This window comes from Herpailurus yagouaroundi, unplaced genomic scaffold (assembly GCF_014898765.1).
Source record: "Herpailurus yagouaroundi ecotype Mexico unplaced genomic scaffold, PumYag 28, whole genome shotgun sequence".
NCBI lineage: Eukaryota > Metazoa > Chordata > Mammalia > Carnivora > Felidae > Herpailurus > Herpailurus yagouaroundi.
Window position 1 is genome coordinate 104,378,181 of NW_024412376.1, and position 25,396 is coordinate 104,403,576.

At 41.2% G+C, this 25,396-nt stretch overlaps 1 protein-coding gene across 1 annotated transcript in view; it reads right to left on the minus strand.

Moving 5' to 3' along the window:
- FRAS1 (Fraser extracellular matrix complex subunit 1) overlaps nt 1-25,396 on the minus strand; it is a 421,505-nt gene that overhangs the window by 185,316 nt on the left and 210,793 nt on the right. Inside the window, exons 16-20 of the mRNA XM_040480456.1 lie at nt 22,475-22,615; nt 20,745-20,885; nt 19,205-19,381; nt 4,149-4,289; nt 963-1,106 (exon numbers count right to left, since the gene is read on the minus strand). Of these exons, the coding sequence (XP_040336390.1) occupies nt 963-1,106; nt 4,149-4,289; nt 19,205-19,381; nt 20,745-20,885; nt 22,475-22,615 (744 nt within the window). The remainder of the gene's footprint in view (nt 1-962; nt 1,107-4,148; nt 4,290-19,204; nt 19,382-20,744; nt 20,886-22,474; nt 22,616-25,396) is intronic.

Genomic DNA, 25,396 nt, shown 5'->3' on the forward strand with positions numbered 1-25,396 from the left:
TCAGAGATATGACAAAAGCTGTTGCAGGCAAATCTCTTTAAGTTTCTCCTACAATTTGGAGAAATGGGTCAAGAAATATGTAATAACCCACTAGTCTATACATTCTTCTCTCTAGACCATAAGCTCTTTGAGGGCATTGTCTCGTTCACCTTTCCTTTTTTTTTTTTTTTTTTTTTCTTTTCTGTATTCTGAGCATCTGGCCATGAGTAGACACTCAAAGATATCTGTCGTATGAATGGATGCATGAACCCTAAACACAGTATGGCTTCTTCATCATTACCCAAATTCCAGGCTACTTTCCTAATATAGACCTTTTTTGAAACCTGAGTTCTAAAATGAGGAGGAAAAAAAAAATCCTATCTCCTGAGACAACTGATTTACTTTTAGGTTAATCTCCCTAAATTTTTGTGCCTAGGGTTGATGGCAAAAGTTCTCCACAGCAAGAGGCAGAAGATAATGTAGACAAGAGGGAGAATCTTCAGAGTGACTGAAGAAATGTGTTGCTATCTTAAGCTGAAGTGCACCACATAAGGTGCTATTATCATCACTTCAATCTTCATGAATATAAGGTTCCAAGTTTTTTCAGCAGTTTCAAGAGTGTTATTAGAAGATTCCATTTAAATCTACAAATATTTACTAAATGTCTGATAGGAAGCAGTGAAGTAAGTTCCCAGACATGAGACAAATGCCTCCCAAAAAATAGCTCTTCATCTGATGACAAAGGACAAATATGAAGAGACCCTTTTTTTTTTTTAAGTAGCCTCCATGCCCAGGATGGAGCCCAACGCAGGGCTTGAACTCACGACCGTGAGATCAACACCTGAGCTGAGATCAATGTGGGCTGCTTAACCTACTGAGCCACCCAGGCTCCCCCAGATACAAGACAGGCTTCTTCAGCCTGGTATGGAGAACCCCAGTCTTTGGCTTGTGATTTCCAAGACTCTGAAGGAGCTCTCACTCACCAGTGCAGTACCCCACCAGGTTGAGGAATTGTTCTTCTTTACAGCTGGTCCTGCAGCTCCCACCAGCAAGAGTGACATGAGGGTGACAGGAGATACAGTCAGAGTCCAATGGGCCATGGCACTGCCTGCAGGTGGGGTGGCATTCTGGGGAGAGAAATGAGAGCCAGGAATTTCTCTCAGTGGAACGAGCCACTCACCATGTAAACACATGAAACATTAATGCACTTCCACAAATATCAGCAAGAGCAGACTTCAGACACTAATCATCTTTCGAAGATTCCTAAGCAAGCCTGGCATACCGTCAGACCCGACCAAAAGATGACGCTTCTGCTGCCAATGAAAATGCTGTCCAAGGACAGAAGGTGGAATCTAGAACCATCAAAACTGGAGTAATTGGATGCACATTCCAGAAGCCCCAGCAGGAATAGCCCCAATCTATAGAAGTAAGGAAGCTCATTCCGATCAAGGTCACAAAGCAGACAGGTGAGCGAGTGGCAAGACGCCCTCCCTCTCGTTAAAATACCTTGCGTGATTCAAAGAGCTAGACAAGGAAAGGAGGGTGACATTTTGCTTCTCAGAAATTCCTGGCAGGCAAAGGGGAGCCATACATAGCAAGGGACAGCAATATTTCTAACTAGAGTCAGATGCCAGCCACGCTCTCCCTTCAGGCCACAATTTGGATGCCTCCTGTTAGCAGCAACTCTTAATTAAAATACAAAAAAACAGAAAGCCCTCTTCCTGGAGGTTATCATGAGCCAGGTTTGAAGTTCAATTCCTTACACAAAACCATGTCAAAGCTATGTTTTCTCCCAGGGAAAGCTCAAATTACTCAGGGGGACTGCCCTGGAAACAAGTAAGTCGCAGGAGGTGTAAGTGGCAAAGATAAGGGCGAGGAGGAGTCAAAGAAGGCTGCAGCTGCAGTCGCATTGATGCTGCCAAGGCAGGCAGCAGGGGATTTAAGGATTTCTCTGCCAAGGACGAGGAGGTCTAAGCGTGTCTGATTCCAAGAGGAGCAGAGGTGAGGGACCAGAGCTGGGCGGTGCTTGCGGGAACCGATGACAAAGATTTCCCTTCTGGCACAGAGCTGGTGGAAAGCACAGGCACAGATTTCGTGTATAGTCAACCACCTCTCACTTCTCATGGTGAGAGGCCAAGGGAAGATAAGGAGTTATATATAAAACAAACAGATAAGGGGCGCCTGGGTGGCGCAGTCGGTTAAGCGTCCGACTTCAGCCAGGTCACGATCTCGCCGTCCGTGAGTTCGAGCCCCGCGTCAGGCTCTGGGCTGATGGCTCGGAGCCTGGAGCCTGTTTCCGATTCTGTGTCTCCCTCTCTCTCTGCCCCTCCCCCGTTCATGCTCTGTCTCTCTCTGTCCCAAAAATAAATAAAAAACGTTGAAAAAAAAATAAAAAAATAAAAATAAAAAAAAATAAAACAAACAGATAAATAAATAAGGCAAGCAAGTAAGAAAGTGAGCTGCTGATTAGAAGGCTAGCATGAGCTATCATCACTCGTCATCCCTCCTACATTCCTGAGGCTCTTAACTTGGAAAATGCTTGTCCTAAAGATACTCGCATTCTCAGAATGATTTCTACCTCCCAGTTCTTCCTCCCCACCAGATTTCCTGCCACCCGGGTGCCCTGCCAACTCGGGGCACCGTCCATCTGCTGGCTGCAAGCGGGCAGAGGCATACATGGAGGAGAGTTAGAGCTACTCAGACTTGACCCCCCAACAATTTCACACACAGGACAGCCAGTGGGACCAGGGTGAGGGCACAAGAGGACAGAAAACAGTTTTCAAGGACAACCCCAATGATGAGAAACCAGTAACATTCCCACTGAGCCTGATAGAGTGTTTAAAGTAGAGCAAACCCATCTAGGGCCTAGAGAGATTAGAAAGGTATTTGAAAAAAGAAAATTCCAGAAGAAATATAATACTGATCCTCAGTCTAGATTTGCATTTACATTGGATTTCCTCTTTGGAGTTTGAGGCTAGATGAACCTGGCAAGCATTAACTTATTTTAAAAATATTTTGTGCACTGGGGCGCCTGGGTGGCTCAGTCAGTTAAGTGTCTGATTCTTGATTTCAGCTCAGGTCATAATCTCACAGTTGTGAGATTGAGCCCTGTGTAAGGCTCTGTGCTGACAGTGTAGAGCCTGCTTGGGATTCTCTCTCTGCCCCTCCCCTGCTCATGAGCACATGTTCTCACTCTCTGTCTCTCAAAATAAATAAATAAACATTTGGGGCGCCTGGGTGGCGCAGTCGGTTAAGCGTCCGACTTCAGCCAGGTCACGATCTCGCGGTCCGTGAGTTCAAGCCCCGCGTCAGGCTCTGGGCTGATGGCTCGGAGCCTGAAGCCTGTTTCCCATTCTGTGTCTCCCTCTCTCTCTGCCCCTCCCCCGTTCATGCTCTGTCTCTCTCTGTCCCAAGAAATAAATAAACGTTGAAAAAAAAAAATTAAAAAAAAAATAAACATTTAAAAATATTTTGTGCACTTATTATATGCTTTCTGACTCTAGAAATACATGTGATACAATTTTATAACAAGCATATAAGCAAGTCTCAACAGTCTAATTTTAGAAACAAAATGGTAATCATGATAGGATGTGTTTTGTCTTTTCTTCCATAGATACAAGAAAACACAGTGCTACAATAAGGTGCTTAAATTTTAGTATTTTGTCAATTCCAATAAAACCCTGAACTAATCTCAACCAGTAATTTCTAGAATCTCTGTCACTGAAATATAAAGGTGTTGTTAACTTATTGGACCGACACACCAAAGAAGAAAATAAATACCTTGCTTTCATCTCTACTCTCTTAGGCTGTAGCCAGGGGAAGTGGAGCTGAGAACTCTAGAGTTAGACCCAAATGCCTGGTCCTACAGAGCCGCATTAGAACCTGGATGTAGTAGCTTCATGATCAACACCATCAAATCTACCCCTCCCTGTGTGCATAGGGCAAAGCTGACTCCAATTTTTTACTTCATCTGTATTTCCCTTATTGGAAGAATAGAACTTCATTTGTTCCCCTCACTCTATACCTTTACTCCTAACAAGTTCAAGATAAGGATGTACAGCCCAAACCTAGTGTCCTGGTATGACAAAAGTTTCAATGACAGAGTCTGGCTGCAATACAGAGACATAACCACGGAATAGGGAACATGCCCCAGCATGTTACATACTCACCTGTGCAACTGCCTTCCTGGTTAAAATATCCATCTGGGCACTGGGAGAGACACTGCCCATCCAACAGCACTTGAGAAGGCCAGCAGGCTGTGCAGTTAAGTGGGTTTTTCCCCGCACACCTGAAACAGGATTGGTGACAAGCTGGAAGAGAGATAAAGCAGAGGAGACAATCAAGAAAGCTGCCGTATGACAAATTCGGTAGTTCTGTTTCTCCTGTTAACGTTCCTGGGTTGGAATAAGTTCTGCACATTCACTTAGTTTTTCCCAAGGACAGAGTACACATCTCACATACTTCTTTCTAAAGGCCATATCCTGCAAAGCAAGCATCTGTGGGACCCAGATTAAGTAAGGCACAAATGCCACGGAACAGAAATAACCATTTCCAGAGGCATACATTTCTTTTCTTCCCAAGTTCCATTCTCAGAGAATGTCAAAGAAAGACCAGAAAGCCGTAAAACAGGTCTCCTTCCCTCGGGACAGTTCCTCCTCCATCATTAAACAATGGGCTGCTGTAGGGGCGCCTGGGGTGGCGCAGTCGGTTAAGCGTCCGACTTCAGCCAGGTCACGATCTCACGGTCCGTGAGTTCGAGCCCCGCATCAGGCTCTGGGCTGATGGCTCGGAGCCTGGAGCCTGTTTCCCATTCTGTGTCTCCCTCTCTCTCTGCCCCTCCCCCGTTCATGCTCTGTCTCTCTCTGTCCCAAAAATAAATAAATGTTGAAAAAAAATTAAAAAAAAAAAACAAAAAAACAATGGGCTGCTTATCAGGCTGCTCAAATTCTAGCAAACAGTGATGGAAGCTTTACTTACTCATTCACAAAAATTTATACAGTGCCTACTTTGATGGAGACTGAACATACACAGGTGAGAACTGTCCAACATGTTGAGCTGCTCAAACTAGCTGCATCAACAGACACACAAGCAAGGAACTAGAATGCAATTAATGGGAGGCAAAGTATAGTAGAGAGAGTAAGAGCATCACATCACAATTCCATGTGACCTTGACTAATTTATATAACTTCTCAAGGCTCCTACTTCCTCATGTATAAAATGAGAATATAAACTGCACATACTGCAGGGGGTGTTGTAGACACTAATTGGGTTTGATGCATGTAAAGTTCTTAGGATAGTGCTAAGTATATAGTAAGGACTTAATACATCTTAGCTGTAATTATTATCATTGAGTGCTATGTTGCAAGTAGGTATACATAGGTATACCTACTTTTTATTTTATACATAGGTATAAAAAGAAATGTAGAAGCAAAGAAGAAAGAAGACATCTCTGCTTGCCTACATCAGACCTTTAAGAACAAAAGGGTTCTATAAGGAACTTATCAAACTCAACACCCAAAAAAACAAATAAGCCAGTGAGGAAATGGGCAGAAGACATGAATAAACACTTTTCCAGAGAAGACATCCATATGTTCTGGCTGACAGACACATGAAAAGATGCTCAACATCACTCATCCTCAGGGAAATACAAATCTAAACCACAATGAGATACCACCTCACACCTGTTAGCCTAAAATTAACAACACAGGAAACAACAGGTGTTGGCGAGAATGTGGAGAAAGGGGAACCCTCCTACACTGTTGGTGGGAATACAAACTGGTGCAGCCACTCTGGAAAATAGTATACAGATTTCTCAAAAAGTTAAAAACAGAACTACCTCACAATCCAGAAACTGTACTACTAGGTATTGACTCAAAAGATAAAAATACTGATTTGAAGGAGTACATGCACCCCAATGTTTATAACAGCATTATCAACAATAGCCAAACTATGGAAAGAGCCCAAATATCCATCAACTGATGAATGGATAAAGAAGATGTGGTATGTACGCACACACATACACAATGGAATATTACTCAGCTATCAAAAGGAATGAAGTCTTGTCATTTGCAATGATGTGGATGGAGCTAGAGTATATGATTTCACTCATATGTGGAATTTAAGAAACAAAACAGATGAACATATGGGAAGGGGGGAAAAGAAAGAGAGAAACAAACCATTTGAGACTCTTAACGACAGAGAACAAACTGAGGGTTGATAGAGGGAGGTGGGTTGGGGGATGGGCTAAATGGGTGATGGGTATTAAGGAGGGCACTTGTGTTGAGCACTGGGTGTTGTATGTAAGTGATGAATCACTAAATTCTACTCCTGACAACAATATTACAGTATATGCTAACTAACTAGAATTTAAATAGAAATTTTAAAAACACCAAAAACCAAAACAACAGTGGACATGTTCCGTGAAAAGAAAAAAAAAATTATAAAGGCGATATTTGCATGAAGTCCCAAGGGTGGCCAGTGTATTAATCATGCCTTTTTACTTTCTGATACTTTGACATCTGGGGTCCTGCAAATCCTGGAGAGACTACCTTCCCAGGGCTAGTCAATTCCTAGAGATAGTAAATGACTATCATGGTAGAATGCCTTTCATATACTAACTAGCCAGTCCCAAATCCACACACCATCACCTCCCCTATCACTCACACTGGGGCCACTAGCTTCTTGCCCGTTGGAGACATTCCCTACACCCCAAAGCCCACTGAAGTTATTCAAATTAGCCAATCCTAAACTGCTTACTCTGTCTCACTTGTACTTTCCCACAGAAACCACAATAAAGGTTCTTGCTTACATTTTCCCCTCACTCTTCTGCCTCTTGACCAACCCTGGTGCTTCTGGGTGTGGACCCTGTGGGCTCCCTCCTCTTAGAAACTGTGAGTAACACATTCTTTTCAATGGCAATTATCTCCTGATCTGTTGGCCTCATCACACCTGAATAATAATAAAACCTCTATTATGAAACAGCTAGTCATTCACCTCTAATCATTCATTTGTTATTGAGTCTCAAATAGGTCTAGGTGCTGGGGATATAATGGTGAGTAAGACAAAGACCTGATTCTTAGCCATGTGGATGATTTCAGGCCACCTGCCGCTGTCCATCGGGTGGACAAGATACACAATTGCGGGGACACCACTCTGAGTCTCCTCTTTGGCCTCTCTGCTCCTTCTATCAAATACCCAGACAGAGACCAGCTGCTTGGAAGAACCAAATGTGATTTTACACCAATGAAGTCTCCATTTCTACCAACCCGCTATAATAATGCAACATACGTTTTGTAATGTATGCAAGGCTAATATAAGCTAGGATGTCCTGGTCCAGCAGTACTGGTTGTTAAATATTAAACTGCCGATACATGGCTGACATACACTGCTGTTCTAAGTCTTCTAGTACTCCCTGCAGCCTTGACCCCATGCTAATATCCTGCCCTATGTCTAAACCAACACCTAAAAGGTTTAACACCTCCACCAGGAGGCTTCCAGGACCCTGCTCCTGAACTAAGACCAATATCTATTTGGATTCGGCAGTACCTTGACTTACTGGTTAATAAATATTTGACTCTCATCTCTGGGTATACTGCAGAACTTTATACCTATTCAACAGTATTTATTACAATATGAAAAACAGAGCTAGAGCTCCAATTTTTAAAATAATTTCCTTTCTTATATTGCCTTGTAAACAACTCTATTAGCACAAATCACAGTAAGAATTTTTCCCCCAATATTTTCAAAATCACTGAGAAAATATTTCCTTTTCAAAAAACAAAAAAAGAATAGGTAAGCAAATATTAAAAGGAAGGGTACACATTAGCCCATTATGCAAGACACGTTTAACACAAATGAACGAAGCGGCATGTAATCAAAAGCCAGGTGGCAATATTTCAAAAATCAGCTAAATTATACTGTCAACATAAAGCTTTCCAGGATGATTTGGGGAAGCAACATACTTCCACATATTTAAATATACCTACGACAATACCAATATGTTTATATTAGACTTTACAAGATTGCTAAGATCCCTAGCTCCCTAATAAATAGGAAATCAAAGCATATCATTGTGGAACTGAAAACTAGGGAATATGAATTAATGCCTGTGAGCACACAACATATTTTATTTCATTCCATTTGGTCACAAAGTCAATGTGATAACCTGGCTCAATGTAAGTAAAGGTTATTTTTGAATTCATAAAACAGGAAAGCAAAGAGGACAAATAAGTTGAAAGATTGATGGGCCAAGAATTCCACAAGAAAGTCCCTTTGTCACCCACTAGATTTTAGAAATTTAAATATCACCACATCAAACCTTAGAGCTGGGGTCATTGGAAATGTTTAATAACCAAATGGATAATGAGCCTGTTAGCTGCCGAGGGGCACAGAGGGAAAAGGACATACTGGGTGGCCACCCTGTCAAAGGATTTTTTTTTTCCTTTACAATGCTCTGTTTCTGTAAGTACAGGCATTTGTACCTTTAAAACAATCTCACAAAATTTCAATTCTGCACCAGTTTGGGAAATGTCTATACTCTTTCAGTGACTTTAATGAGGCTCTATCATTCTATGGAATCTGCTTTCATAGCAGGAGTTCTGGTTTGAAGTCTAAGATCCTTCAAGGAAGACTAACTCCATTATAGGGCATATATGGAAAAGATTTGAAAGAAGTTCTATGAATAATTTCCCCACGTACTACTACATTTTTAGAGAGTGACTTTCCAGTTGATGGCTAAGTATATTTCTGAAAAAGCATAACTGAGCAGCTTAAGCACTAAAAGTGTTGGCATTAAAACTGTCCTTAGATGATTGTAAAGTCCACTGAACCGGACTCCAGAAAAATATTACCTAAAACAATTAAAACATATCAATTTTTGTTCTGTTATATTCTACTCTCTTATTCTATTCTACCCTATCCCCTATTTAAATTTCAAACAACAAACATACTACTTTTTTTCTTTTCAGTGATATAAAAAGTGGTTCAGCATCCCTAATTTTATATCATATAAAATTTCCTGGCTTTTCATGTCAAAAACAATTTTTGAGGTAGACTTCTCTTGAATTATGATGTAAATATCAAAAACCCTCTAGGAAATACAGTAGGAGTCCTGTGACAAGGGATGAAAACTGAAATGAATTAAGTCAAATAAAATCAATCTCCTCCTTTCCCTCACCATCCTCTTCTTTCTTCTCTTTCTTTCTTCTTCCCTTTTTTAAAATGAGCTGATTTAGGGGCGCCTGGGTGGCGCAGTCGGTTAAGCGTCCGACTTCAGCCAGGTCACGATCTCGCGGTCCGGGAGTTCGAGCCCCGCGTCAGGCTCTGGGCTGATGGCTCAGAGCCTGGAGCCTGTTTCCGATTCTGTGTCTCCCTCTCTCTCTGCCCCTCCCCCGTTCATGCTCTGTCTCTCTCTGTCCCAAAAATAAATAAATGTTGGAAAAAAAAAATGAGCTGATTTAACTTATCCCTCCATTCCTCCCCACTCTCCCACTAGATTAAGAACCACTTAAGAGTAAACATCATATTTTTTCCATCTCTGCTCATAGTAGTACTGTAGTACTGATCATAGTCCCTGTCCCTGGAGTGTCGTAAGTTCCCAATCAATGAATTCCTGCTGATTGAATGGGTGGGTAGGTAGGTGAACCAGTGGGTGGATAGGTAGATGGAAACACTGGCAACACATTCTTCTAATTCTCCCATCTCTCTGATCATTTGCCCTCACCCTTTCTCTGTTTACGTCAGGATACTGGAGCTTCCCAAAACGGCAACCTCTGCCCTTCTTCTCACTCTAAGAAAACTTATTCATGGCTTTAATGATGACCTCTACGCTGGTGAGTCCCAAATTTATGTGCACATCTCTGGCCTTTACTCTGAACTCCAATTACATAAATCTGCCTAAGGGATATCTCTAACTTGGTGCTTCACTGGTGTCTCATATTCCTTATTTCCAAAATACTACTCATCATCCACTTCCAAGCTCAGCCCATATAGACTTAATGCAAATTATGGCATCACATTCCTTCTGCCCAAAATTGCAGCTATTATCCACCCCGAATTCTACAACCAACCCACCACATTGTCTTTCTTTTTTATTCCCTGCCTCACTTGGCAGTCCCACCATACACCAAGACACCCATGCTGAAAACCTTAGACTTTTACTTTTCCATCACCACAACCCATCCAAGACTCTGTCAAACATCATAAATATGTCAAATCTATCTCAGCTTAACCATCCCCATGACCCTTTGGTGCAGACCTTCAATATCATTCATGATGTGGATTAGTGCAGCAGCTTCCTAACCAGTCCCATTGTTTCTCCGCATTTACTTGTTGCACAAGTAAGGGATTGATTTTTATAAAATGCAAACTGACCAGATTATTCCCCTATTTAAGAAATTTTAAAAGTTCTCCAGTACCCAGAGTGTCAATTCTAAACTCCTTAGCGTAGCACATAAAGCACTTCATGATGTGACTCATCCCTATGTCTCCACTTTCAGCTTTATACTGCGGGAATACCAAATGCATCGTAGTTCTCCAAATATGTCATGCCTTTGCACCTGCTGTTTCCTTGACCTGGAATGCCCTTTCCCACCTTCTTCCCTGGTGAACTATTAATTCTTCAACAGGCTGATGATGTAGTTTTCTCTCTGCAAATCTTTTCTCATACTTTCTCTCTCCCAGACAGAGTCAGTCTCCTCTATGCTCTTTTGGGGATAGAAAGATGAAAAAGATATAGATCATGCCTTAAGAAAAACATGATCAAGTAAGGGAGACTGACATCTGAACAAGCAATTAAAAGAACATGGTACACGCTGTTGTAGGGGCCAAGGGCAGGCTACTTGTGAACTTGTGCCTACTGCCATTACAGTTGGGGAGCAAGAAATTTCCTGTCCCCTCAAGGTCCTTCTAGCTGGCCTAAGAATCAAACTGACATGAGACAGAATAACAAGAGAAAATCAAATTTATGTACGGGGAATCCATACAGACACTGGAATTCCAAAGACATGCAAAATGAAGTGTATATGTTATCTTAAACTAAGGAGAGGGGTTAGGGGTCTGAGAGCTCAAAGAGAAGACATACAATCCTCAGGAAGATTAAAGACAGTAAATGTTAGGTAAACCAATGTTTGCTGGGCCACTCAGAAACAATGGGACATACAAGGACTTTGATCAAATAGATCTTGCTAGGTTCTTCCCTGTGTATCATACCCAATTTATATCATAATGTAGTTATCTATGGTCATAGCTCTCTTCCTGGAGCAGGTCCTCTATCTAAATTCTTTTTAGGCAGGTGTGGGGAAGGTAAAGAGATTTTCCTGAATCTGCTGGGTTTTGATTGCTTTTTAACTGAAAACAGTCTTCATGCCAAAGTGGCCCATCTTAGGGCAGCCTCCCCTTGGCCCCTACAACAGAATGTGTATCACGTTCTTTTAATTCCTTGTTCAGATGTCATTCTCCCTTACTTGATCATGTGGTCCTTAAGGCATGGTCTATATCTTTTTCATCTTTCTATCCCCAAAGTCAAGCACACCCATGCTATAAAAACTAGAAGGGGAAAGTGAAAAAGATTGAACATTACCAGAAGGCATGCATTTATACAGCTTATGTCAGCACTCTGGGGACTACATTAAAGAGTGTTGCTTAATATAGATGCCATGTATTTTATTCAATTAGTGCAAGGGAATCCCAACTTCATAAATAATAACATACTCTTAAGCGGAGCAGGCAGACTCCTGCCCATTTATTTCTTTAATTAAAGCTCTTTGCCTTAAGGCCTTTGGTGAAACTTAGCAACAACTAAATAGATCAAAATACAAACAATGTACTTTTTCTTCCGGTTCACCTAAAGCATGTTAATTAACTGACCAAAATAATTGGTGAATTTCCTATTTAAAAAGAAAAAAAAATGGTGTTCCAGTCCAAGATGGTGACATGGGAGGCTCCTGAACTCACTTCCAACTCACACCAAATCTACAGTGACACCTGGAACAATTCCCTCTGAAAGAAATTCAGAAACTAATTGAGGGACTCCTAAATATCAGGCAAATGAGAAAAAACCTGTATGGAAACAGGCAGGAAAGGCTGGGACACTCTTGCCATAAACCCCACCCCCCTGCACAGCACCATACAATCAGGAAGGAACTCCCAGTTTCTCCCTGAGGAATGAAGGGTTTAGAGTCAACATGTGATGCCCCAGCTTTTAAGAGTCCGCTTATGGGATGGGTCCCCAAAACCCTAGCTCTGAAAGCCAAACAGGCTTGAATGCACAAAACCCATAAGACTATATAGCAAGTAAAGAAGTATTTCTTAATGCGCCCACAAAAATTGGTGGCAGTTATCCCCCCAGGGCTCAGAACAGAGATTGGAAGTCAGAAAAGCCCATTCTCCCTGTCTTTCCCAGAAACAGACCTATTTGCATACCTTAAAAATTGTTGGCTAAGGGTCAGCCTTCTAATTTAACACATGCATAGAGGCCTACTGACTGCGAGACTCCTAGTAGACCTGGGAGGTGGACACCATATTTGTGCTTTACCTCTGCCTCCTTCCAGGTCATTTGTGTCTTCCTAGAAGGCAATTATGCACATGCTTGGCACCCCCTTGACAACCTGGCTCTGGTGGTAAGTGAGATTAGAGTTCACTGGTTCAATGGGACTATAGCAAACAAAGAAACAGTTCTTAACTGGCTGGCTATCACCCCATGGCTCAATGCAGAGGAAGCAGACTGAAATACCCATCCCCCAGTGTTCCCTTCAAAGAGGTATATTTGCATGATTTAAAAGCTGCCACTTGAGGCTCTAGTGTTGATCAGCCATCATCTTGGCTGCTAACTGAGATCCTCCCCTTTGGGACACTAACAAATCTTATGTAGCACACCCTCAACTCCTAGAGGCCACTAAGAACAAAGAAAATGGCACAGACAACCACAAAGGGTTTGAAAAACACTAAACGGCCAGGGCTGGCTGAACAATAAAGGTACAGAGAACAAACTGGTCGTTGCCAGGAAGGAAATGGGTGACAATGCTCAAAAGGTGTAAACTTCCAGATATAAGATAAATAAGTTCTGGAGATAAAATGTGCAGGATGGTGACTACAGTTAACAATATTGTATATTTGAAAGTTGCTAAGTGGTGATCCATTCCCAGTATATACATATATTGAATTATGATGCTTTACATCTTAAACTAACAAAATGTTCTATGTCAATTACATCTCAATAAAACTAGAGGAAAAAAAATTTTTTTAAATTGATACCAAACCTGTATTGACATGTGCTTCCTGCAGTAAGACCCAGCCTAAGGAGACAATACTATCTTCAAGACTGAAAAAGAAGACCTGGAAAGATTTGGTTGCTAAAACTTCCCTGGGGCACCTGGGTGGCTCAGTCAGTTAAGTGTCTGACTTCAGTTCATGTCATGATCTCGCGGTCCATGAATTGGAGCACCACGTCGGGCTCTGTGCTGACAGCTCAGAGCCTGGAGCCTCTTCGGATTCTGTGTCTCCCTCTCTCTCTGTCCCTCCCCCACTCACGCTCTGTCTTTCTCTGTCTCTCAAAAATGAATAAATGTTAAAAAAATTTTTTAATAACATAAAATAAAATAAAATAAAATAAAATAAAATAAAATAAAATAAAATTTCTCTTATGTTTAACCTGACTAGAGCTCCATGATTATTCTAAGTAGAATGAGAAGGATGCCAATGCAGGAATGGGGGCCACTGGGATGGTTAGTACCTCTCCATTCCTTGTTAAAGCAGTGTGCCCACCGACATACTACATCAGAAGACATGTAAGTAAAATTCATTATTGCAGTACAGAGTTCACTTTTAAAAACTTGCAATTCTCTCAAAATCAGATCATCTTGGACCCTCTTGCTGAATTGCGTGGGAACTGAAAGAATCCATCATTCATTTGCCACAGAACTGGGGCAATTACATGGCTAATCTAATCACCCTGACTATGTTCGGCTCCGGTCCTGGTCACCATTGCCAAGCTGTTGACATGGTGATAGAGCTGCATCATTAATTGAGATGGCCTGGCCTGAAATTAAATTGTAAGGCTCTAGTGTGAAATGAAGAACAAAGGATACAGGCTCGGAAGGGAATATTTCCTGAGCAACCATGGCCTGTATTAAAGCCTAGGATCCTCCATTGCTAAATCATTCGTTAGTTAATTCCTTCTAAGTCTTCCTTTCTTCGTCTATAAAATGGGAGTAAATGTAAACTCACAAAATTTCTAATAAAATAATTGGTTGTAAGGAACTTATAAGCCATGAAGTGGTGTGTGTGTATGTGTGTGTGTGTGTGTATACACACAAGTATGCGTATAAATAACTGTAAGAAAATATGCCAAAAGATTAAAAGAGGTTATCTCTAGATTGAAGGGTTATAAGTAGGATTTACAGATAAAATAAAAGATACCTAGTTAAATCTCAACTTAAGATAAACAGCGAATAGCATTTTAAAATATCCCAGGCAAGGGGCGCATGGGTGGCTCAGTTGGTTAAGCGGCTGACTGGCTCAGGTCATGATCTCGCGGTTTGTGAGCTTGAGCCCTTGTCAGGCTCTGTGCTGACAGCCTGGAGCCTGCTTCAGATTCTGTGTCTCCTTCTCTCTGCCCCTCCCCCGCTCGCGCGCGCGCGCGCGCGCGCGCGCGCGCGCTCTCTCTCTCTCTCTCACAAATACATAAAAATTAAAAAAAAATTAAACTGCTTTAGTTAGAAAGAAGGATACCAATGATAAAATGATATACTTGCCCTTCTTAAATTAGAGGCTTGCTTACTCACCTATAGTCCCTGGACCAGGAGCATTAGCCTTATCCCAGATCTACTAAATCTGAATCCACATTTTCACAAGATTCCCAACAGATTCTTATGAAAAGCTCTGATCTAGACAGACTGCAACTAAAAGCTAAGGTTTCAAAATAGCTGAACACTTTAAAAGAAAGAAAAAACAAAAACAAAACACCTCAACAATAATGGAAGGAAAATCTGAAACGGAATTTAGAGATCTGCCTGATCCTAGGAACATTCGTAGGAAAGAGGAAAAGCCTCCCAGTGACAAGAGCTCCAGGTCCTTTGTCCTGTCCATCCACCATGGGCTGCACAGTCACTAAATGCCCCCAGGAGGTATCCGTCTTGGTAATTACCATAAGAATGGCACTCCTGGAATTGTACAATGTAGCAACCTTCTACCCACCTCTACCCTGGGGACTTCATATGGATTCATAAACTCACGGAGGCCTGGAAAACCAATTGGGATAGATGAATAAAAAATTAAGGGATAATATTATTTCACTTTTATGTGGAATTTAAGAAACAAAACAGATGAACATATGGGGGGGTGGGGGGAAGAGAGAGGGAAATAAACCATAAGAGACTCTTAAAGATAGAGAACAAACTGAGGGTTGACAGAGGGAGGTGGGTGGGAGATGGGCTAGGATGGGTGATGGAAACTAAGGAGGCACTAGGTTGTGATGAGCACTGGGTATTATATGTAAGTGATGAATCACTGAATTCTACTCCTGAAACCAACACTGCACTGTATGTTAAGTAGCTAGAATTTAAATAAGAATTTGAAAAGAAAAAAAAAAAGTATAGTTTTTTGATCTTTGAAAGTTTTGGAGGAATTGAGTTTTTATTATTTTATTTGTGCAAGGGAGCTGATGGGTATTTCCTGTTTTGTTTGTTTGTTTGTTTGTTTGTTTTTTTAATGAACTAGAATCTGTCAATGCTGACAGAATCAGTTAAATAGGTGAAATGAACTCTGGATAACATTACTGAAATCCTTCTTTGAGTTAATACTAAGTACTAAATGTTAATACTAAATGTTAATATTCAACAAACATGCACAGTTTGGGTCGACTACTGAAAATGCCTCCACATTGTCTTTCACAATTAGTAACAGACGGTCTTTTGTACCAGCAATTGTAGCCACATTTTGCAAACACAGAGGCTATATGGAAAAAAAAAGCATTAACGTCAAAGAGCCATCTTCTAAAGTACCCAAGTTCATTTTTGAGCATAAGCCAAAATCACAGGACAAACACATGCAGGTGGCCGTCCCCAGCTCACCAAAGTATTTCTGTTTTGGAGAGCACATCAGCCCACCTCTTTCTCCCCCTCTCTTATCCCGCTGTGGGCTTCACAGCACAGACCACTACTCAAGTACCTGACATGGGTTTTGTTGCTAATGTTGTTATTCATTTCATTATTACCTGTTTCTCTCACTAGAATATAAATTCCACAACAGTAGGGATTTTGTCGGACTCATTCTTGAGTGTACCTCCAGTGCCCAGACAATGCCTGCCATCCAGGGCCCACTCAATAGAAGTCCGTAAAAGGAATGAATAAAAACAGACTGCCCTTGAGCTACTCATCAACAAGGTTCTCTTTGGTCACTGTTTGGTAATTTTGTATTTTTTCGTCCTTCAATCATAGTCTTGGATGTTAGTCAAATATCTCGAGTAGTTTTGTTTCATCTTCCACAAGATAATTCCTGGGTTTGTCATGTAGCTCTGAGTAGAAACTTTCATGATAACTTCTGACACCACTTCAGACTCTAAGTAAATTGCTTCTTCTTATAATGCATCTGCTTCTCGCTTTCATTAGCTGCAGTAATATTCTAATCACTCTGTACTGCAGTCTCAGAGAGAGGAAGAGGGAGAGTTCCAGAAAATAGTTGTTTTTCTCTTCTTTATAGAAAGGCGCGTGAGATCAAAAGTGCTGCAAAATAAACTCTCAATGGTACAGCCACAAAAAAACTCCAACCCTTTGAAATGTTCTGCACAGAAGCAAGGGCATTTCTGGGTATGTGCGAGAAGGAGAGCCCAGTGCAATCTCATAGGGCTCTCAAGCCTGACTTCATAGACAACACTTTGGCAGAATCGACAATGGAACAGACTGGGAGGAGGCAAAAAGGTTTCCAAAGATATGAGATGAGTGACAGGAAACACATCAGTCAACACACTTAATACTCAGATAGGGTTGGAAACAATTGGTGGTTGCACTCAAGTTTCCCAATGGGATCTTGGGCAACTCAATTAACCTTTTTCTGTGACATTCCCATCACTTATAAATTGAGTACAACAATCTACCTAGCAGAGATTGTGCAAGGATTTGGTAATAAATGTGAGTAGATAGCTATATGTGTGATACCTAATAATATTATGTTAACTGGCATAAAATCACGGGGTACAGGGGACTACAGAGGTCAATCTAGACCTTTCACATGGGGCCACAATTAAACCACTCTACAAGGATTAGACTGTAATCCTTTTAAAAAGGTGTCTGTATAAAGGGATTCCCAGAAAACTCTCCTTTGTCAAGGATGCTTCCTTAAATCCTGCAGCATTTTACTATGCTGTGCTTTTTGCCTCCTCAGCAACCATAACACAGTAGCCCCCAGGTTTAGGGCATAGATACTGGAGTCAGGCTGACTTAGAATCCACTGGACTCTCCTCTATGCTGGCTACATGACTTTGAACAAGCTATAGCCTTAACTTCTGGAAGCCTCCATTTCTTCTCCTCTAATACAGTTGTCCCCCTACCCCATAAGGTACCAAAGCTATGTGAACAACAAGTAAGGCACTTCACTTAGCGTGTGGTTCATGGTATGTACCAAATCAACAGTAGCATTATATTCTGGCTGAATAACCTTGGTCACTCCAATATTTATTTACGACTTAACTTTACAAATGTTAATTTTTGTTTCTCTTTTCTGATCCCTCTTCAAATTCCCTATTTTTCACTTTTAATATAGTGTTGAAAATTATAGGAAGAGGCTAACTATGCTGAGTAGCCTGGGAAGATTTCTTCTTTATTTCTCCCAGGATCAGAGGGGAAGGCTGTATGGTGTGTGCCTTGGGAAGGCACCGGGACTCTTAGTGATAAAGATTCCTGTATTTCAGAACTGGTTGTGGAAACAGAACCATGAGAGTTTAAACGACCACAGAGAGTTTAGGCAATGCATACGGGGGTAGGAATCAGTGTATTTAGAGAGTAAAGACCCTTTCCCTAATTTCTGGGCACTGTGTAACTTCCCTGAAGCCTGGTGCATCCCAGGGAGCAGGGTATTACCTCTATAATGTTCTTGAGTACCTGAGTATTTGGACTGAGATTTATTACAGTTGAGCATGGGGCTTTACAATTTGCCAAGAACTTTCACACTCCTAACCTCCTTTGATCTTGGCAAAAGGTCTGTGAAAGATAGTTATCCCTATTCTAATGCTGTGAATGCAAAGGCTCAGAGAGCTTAAATGTCTAGCTTGGGGTCTCTGTGTTCCAAATCTACATACTTCCTACCATTCCATAGGACTCACTGTGTTAAAATCTTTTAACTTAACCTTGAAATCCATCATTTCCATGTGAGAGTACCTTCCAATGTAAAATTGGATATTGTAGGATACAAAATTGAATCTGCAGCATGCTTAACAGTTATGTGGTAAAAATAAAAACTCAAACTTATGCACAGGAAAAGACTTGGCTATATTACAGCAAAATGGTGAAAGTAATTACCCAAGTGGTAGATGGTGGTAGATGGTGGGCAGGTTATCTTTCTACATTCAAAGTTTCCTTTAATGAACATACATTATGCTCACAATGAAAAATATGAGTATTGATTTTTTCAAGTAGCTCGAGAGTCAAATATATCCAACAGCAAGGCAACTTTGTGTAAGAGCAGAGAGGGGCCTCCCCTACCTCCCCCCAAAATTACACATCTCTCCCCTTCATCTGCTCAACCACTCATAGAGGATCCAGCTATTGAGTCAAATTATTCAAGATGGCATCAATTCTCTGTAGATGCTATGCTAAGGCAATGGCGGGAGTCACTTCTAAATTTTGACAGAAGTCCAGATTTTGCCCTGAAGGGGCCAATTCATATTCAGAGTAGCAAATTGGAAGAAATAATAAATGGAATTCTACCATGAGCACTGGGCCTTTCTTAGCTACTCATACTGTCTCTGAAATAATTCCTGTCTGGAACTTCTTAGAATGTAACTTTAGGGACAGTGGGGTAAACGGAACCAGCTTTTTAAGATCATCTATTATTCACCAAGGAAAGGAGAACATGAGTGGGGTCTCCTTTGCATGTCGGTCTTCTCCATCCACAAGTATCCTGGAACAGTTCTTTGTTTACACAAAGGGCTACTGGCTTTGGTCCCACCTCCCAGGATCTCTCCAGAGAAAAGCCCAGAAGCTACCTAACATTTCCTCAAATCATGCTTCCTCACCTTCACAAAGTCCAGTGTTCTCCAAGTAAAACTGGTCTCTACATTGGGACAGGCACACGCCAGAAGTGATATTCTCCCCAGACAGCTGCTCAACTTGCAGTCCTTCATCAGGCTTCTTACACTGGGCACAGTGAGAGGGCTCTGGACCCACACAAGTGAGGCAAGAGGAATGACAGGCTGCCATTAAGAATAAAATGCAGAAAACAATCCAAGGGTCACATATATGCTGCAACCAAGGGGAGTCCCTAATTAAATCTAAACTACTTAGAAGAGTTCACCTGATACATCTTATCAGAAAATTACCTTCTAGTGTTCTATACACAGCACAGAGTGATAATATTCATGAGAGGCACAGTGAGGGTAATGTTAACTGGTCACATCTCTCGGGTTTGTAAAGGCTGTCAAGCTAGAGTATGAAAAAAACAGCAAACTGGACAATATTGGCTTGGTTCTCCAGATACACATTCACTGAATGATGTTTTAATATCATGGCCTCAGTTTTTATTGAAGATTTTAACAGGCAGCCACACAAAGGCCATTACTGTATTTTTTGCAAAAATGGTTGTTACGTTATTGTCTACCGTGTCATCCATCACCCACCGTACAGGTGTCCAGGCAACAGATTTTTCTTAGAACTTATGTGAGGAAAGGCTGCTTTTCTAGACCAGGAAGAGTCAGTCCCCTTTGGAGGAGTAACAAGAATTTGACAATCCATCATAGTTTCTTATTTTCCTCGGCTACAGGTTGAAATCAGAGCCAGATAGAGTACTGGAACTATTTCATGCCCACATTTTGATATAATCAACTCTTTAAAAGGGCTCTTTAATATACTAAACTTTGATACAATTAATTCTAGAAGAGTTCTTTAAAAGATTTTCTAAATTTTCTTTTGCAGAATATTTATTATAGTTACCCTATTTTAAATACATTTTTTGGGTAACTATTCTCAAACTCTTTTCCAAGCTGCCCTACCATATAAGCAAACATACATTAATTTCACTTAATTAAAGTGTTTGCTCCCAGTGTTATAGTTTCAAAAGGCAATGACCCCACCCTCCCAATGAGCCCAAAGCCTTTTTGGCAAACAGCTATTAAAGAGTTTCCATTTCACTCAGCCAGAGGCATTGCTACTAACTCAGTTTGCTCCGCTATATCATTAAAAAAAATTCTTCAGGGAAAAACAAACTGAAGGCAAAAAAATTAAAACAACAACAACAACAACAAAAAACCCCCAAAACATTAGCAATTCTAAGAGAACAGGAAAAAGGAGGAAGAGTTTGGTTTCATCTTAACATACAGTAAGGGAAATGACAGTCCTCTCAAGGATGGCCTGAAAAATCATGAACTTTTGGGTGTCATCACAAATATTCCCATGTGAGTTTTTCAGAGTAGCCCTTGGCAACGAAAAAAAAAAAAAAGCATATCACGTATGCATAGCCATGTAAGATACACTATAGGGAAAAGTGCACTGAAAAGTAACTTAAATCTTTGTCCTTATGATGCGAAAGTCTCCTAAGAGTGAAAATGACACCAACAGTACCTCTGCAGACCCCGTGGTCAGGGTAGAAGCCTTCTCCACAGCTGGACAGACAGCGGCCTTGGCGCAGAGCCTGGGGCTGGATGCAGGCTGTGCAGTGAGAGGCCGTGGGTCCGGAGCAGCTGGCACATGAATGATGACAAACTGAGGAAGAGAGCGAGAGAGAACCATGGGACCCAGGACTAAAAAGCCTCCTTCTTGCCTGGGCTCTTTATGTGGGAGGAAGCCCCTCCTGGGTCACTCTTAATCCCTTTCAGCTGTCACACCAAATCAAGGGGAGAGATGTATGAAGAGAGGGTTATATTACCAGAACTGCCCACAATGCCCCTTTATCCATCCATGTTCTATTATTTATTAGTTACCTTTTATTTAGTGTTTGTGTTAAATGTTTTATACACATTGCTGCATTTAACTTCATAGCAATTTTGAGGGTTTGCAGACGAGAAACTGAAGTCTTGGGAAGTTAAAAAATTTACCGAAGATCACAGAGCTAATTAGCAGCAGAGCTGGGATTTAGCCCTAGGTCTATCTGAACCTAAAACCCTGAACCTGAATCGGGAAGGGTGGAACGTTTACACGTCTGAGTGCTAGAAGCACTGGAATTTTGGCTGACTTGTCCACTAACTCATCTATGTCCTTAGCCCAGTCAGAGTCTCTCCAGGCCTAGGTTTCTTGGCACATGCACAGTGAGGTGGGACTAACTGGTCATTTAAGACACTTCTGACATTACAAGATTTTAAGTAAGAATTCTATTAAACAATCTGACCATTACATGTCACAGTGTCAGGCATGCATCTTTGCTACTGTGGTCCTGGGTGGTAACAGTGGGACATCTCTGACTCTAATTTACAGATATTACCATGGCCTGTCCTAAGGGACAGGGTTGAGATACTAAAAGACTCCAGAGAACAATGGGCAGGAGCCGGGAAAGGGGAGTGTGGAAGTGGATGAGACCCTTGGGGGCAGGATGTTGCGGAAAAGGAATATACACTGGGTGAGTAAAGAGGTTGGCAGACAGGAGGGAGGTTGATAAGTCAAGGCTGTGGGGCAGATCTCAATATTCTGCCACTAACCCACACTATAGGTAGAAGTGAAAATATTTATGTTTGTTTGGGAGGAGAGGAGCAATCAAGGTGTCCCAGGCAGCAATAAGTTCCCAGAGTTGCCTGCAAGGAAAGACACAAGTCAAGCATATATAAGTAGAAACTTATAAAGTCTAAAATAGAAATGTTTCACAGTTAAATTTGTACGAATCTGAAAGAAACATACATATAGCATATAAGATCAAATTTTCAATAGATACAGATGTCAGCTTTACAAGACATCAAACTTGGTTTTTTATTTTACTTTCTGTGGCGTGTCATAGTTGCCAATACATGTATTTGTAAATGCCATCTAAGATAGGATTCTGTCATACCTACAACCTAAGTTAGTGAGGGTTTATAAGTACACAAAGACTATATGAATATCTTAAAGATGTTCTCGGCATTGAAAAGGACCAAATGATCTCTAATAGGTGATTGGTATGCATAAGTACTTCACTTACTCAAGTCCTCCAGTACCCACCCGCATCACCCACTCCCACACCAAATACACACAGGTTCTATAATGAAAAAGCTATTCCTTTTAATTTGACATTTTCCCATCATACACACAAATTCCCAAATGAGCAGCAAGTATTGTCAAATGCGTTAAATATTTTTTGATGATGATAATGATTATCCATGTCTTACCTTTGCAGCTGCCAGTGGCCTCAGCATAGTACCCACCAGGGCATTCAGCAATGCATTTCCCATCATGCAACACTGTCTTCTCGGCACAGGTAAGACATCTGGGACTACTGGGACCACAATTCTTACAGGATTGGTCACAAGCTAAGGGGGAGGAAAACCCACCAGAGAAAGTCAACAGTGAGCAAAGGGAACAGAGAAGTCTATTCTTTACAATGTCCATAATTGGTATTAACATGGAAATCACATTCTCTGGCTGCTCATCTGAGTTCTGTTTCCTTGACTCCAACATTTCAAAGTACTCTGTACTTTCTGTTTTCATAGTTGAAGTAGAACCAGATAATTATTCATTGAACTAACCATAACATAGCTGGCAGGTACACCTACCAGGATATCCAATTTAATATAGGACTTAAAGTCAAAATGGCCTTGGGGGTGGGGATCCCAGTCCAATTGGAGTTGAAGATACTCTCATACTCATTAATAATCAGAAAAATGCAAATTAAAATGGGATGTCCCAGTATATCTATTAACCAGAAGAAAAAAAAAATCTGAAGCTTGATGATAATGCCAAACAGTAGCAAGGATGTGGAGATGAGACAACCTTTACACTTAAGATTATAGAAGCTGGTAAGCTACCTGGTACTACTTAGTCTAATAAAGAATATGCAGAGATAAGAAACAAACAATTCTGCTCCCAGATTACCCATCCCCAGGAAACTTCCACACAGGTTCATAAAAGGGAATGTTTGAGGCTTTTCACTGGTGCTCTCTAGTGACAGCATGGGGATGGAGGGAGGTGGGGAGTCCCTCATGGACAGTGGATGAGTGAGCTATGGGGGACGCAGATCAAGGAGTGAGAAGCAAAGGGCTAGATGAGATAGCAACATGGCTGACTCATAAACCATAATGCTGAGTGAAAAAAAAGATAACCTGAACTTCATGACACAAGATCATTTAAGGGGGAAAAAAAAGGTATATATACTCAAGAGAACATCCATTTTACATGACACCATAAAAACAAAGAGATAAAAAAATTAAAATAGCTGCCTTGGTGAGGAAGGGAAATGAATATAAAAGGAAGGAAAGAGAGACAAAGGAGAAGAGGAAGGAAGAGAGAGAGAATGGCTAACAGAAACCTCTGAACTTACTTTGATTTATTATGTTAGCTAGAGTCAGAAAAGCCCTTCGTAATAGCATAAGTACTTAAAAGACTAAAGAATGAGGAGGTTTTTGTCCTTTGAATTTCCCCACCCTTTATATCTAACATTTGTAAAACTCAAAGCATGAACCACCAATGAACTTGGTTGCTATAAATTCTTTCAGCCAGGGCATACCACCGTTTATGACAGGTTGTGCTGGATTTTTCTCAGCACTTGACTTTGAGATTTCTACAGATATGGGCTGCTCGGTTATAAATTATTAAACCAACACTGGCTGGCCTTTATCTTGAATAGCACTGAACTGAACTGGAAATAAGTCAGCATTATCAGCATCAGACGTTTTAATTAACATTCCGATACCAATCAGTGACTTGGTTCACTGATGTTTGGGAAAATATTTATACAAACACTTCTGAAGGCATTTGACACAAACTTAGAGAACTCTAAGAATTTTATGAAAAGTATAAACTCCAGTCTTTATCAAAAGGCCTGTTGGTCAATGTCAATGGTATCACAAAGTCTTCCATCATGCTAAGCAAATGGCAGGCATTCAGTAATTACCTGTTGATTAATTGACTGGTTGGCTGACTAATGTCAGCAATGGTCCATCCTCCTATTTGGAAGGCTTTTTTTTTTCTGATGCTTGTTTCAAAATGTATACAGATAGCATTCCAGATGTGTATTCCCTCCCTAAGCCACCTGTTCAGTAGTCTTCTTTTTTAATTTGTTCTGTCAGTAAGGAGGTCTGGCTTTCTTCAACCAACTTCTTAGCCAAAGTAGATTTCCACTTCTCACCACCTCAAGGCTCACACTAATCCCTCCTTTTTTTCAAGCCTTCCCTTTAAATACCTGTTTCCCCAGCAAAAGTTGCTTTCTCAATCCAGATAATATCGTCTCAGTAGCAGGTCAGTGTCACCACCCCTCATCAGTGACAGTAGCCAGCTTCCTTGGGGACTTACAAGCTAAATGCCTTTGGATTTGTGCAAATTTGACATGTGCTGACCTTTAGAGAATGCATCTGGATTAATTGAGCAGGAAAGTGATTCTGGCAGAAAAAGATTAAAATGCTCAGGCTAACGGCAGCCTGGCCCTTCTTTCCTTGTTTTCTCCTGAAGCTACACAAAAGCCACCTGTGACTCGTCCACATCAAGTGAGATTTTTCACACCAGTGATGCTGATGGATCTCTGCACAGCTTTAAGCAAGCAGCTGCCAGGGGCTATCTCTCTTTCCTAAGACAAGTGGATTTGTCAAATCCCAAAGATCATCTCATTTTTGCTGTTGCCCTGCTCAGTAAACAAAACGAGGACAATAACTCAAGAAAGTTTTATGGGCTGTACATTTTTATTGATTTAGTGGGACTTTGTTAAAAAAAAAAAAAAAACGCATCACAGCCTTCCTGTAGGTATGACCATCACAGTAAACTCAATTCAAACTTTCATTCGTTATCAGGTGCCTACCTGTGGACTTGGCAATGTCCACAGGGCAGCGGCTGATCTAAAGACTGACAGGAAGACAGGGAGAAAGGGGAAGAAGAGGATAGCCAGAGACAATAATGAGAAGGAGAAGGTAGGGAAAAATAGGGGAGGTGCAGAGGGAGGTATCTCATTATAGCCAGTAGAGCAGTTGGGAGGCAAGTAAAATCTAAAGCTAGAAGACCTAGGCTTGAATCCCAACTCTGCCCCTTATTAGTGATATGTGACCTTAAGGGAGTTTCTTAACCTCTCTGTCTCCTCTGGACCATGAGGATGGTAATAATAACCA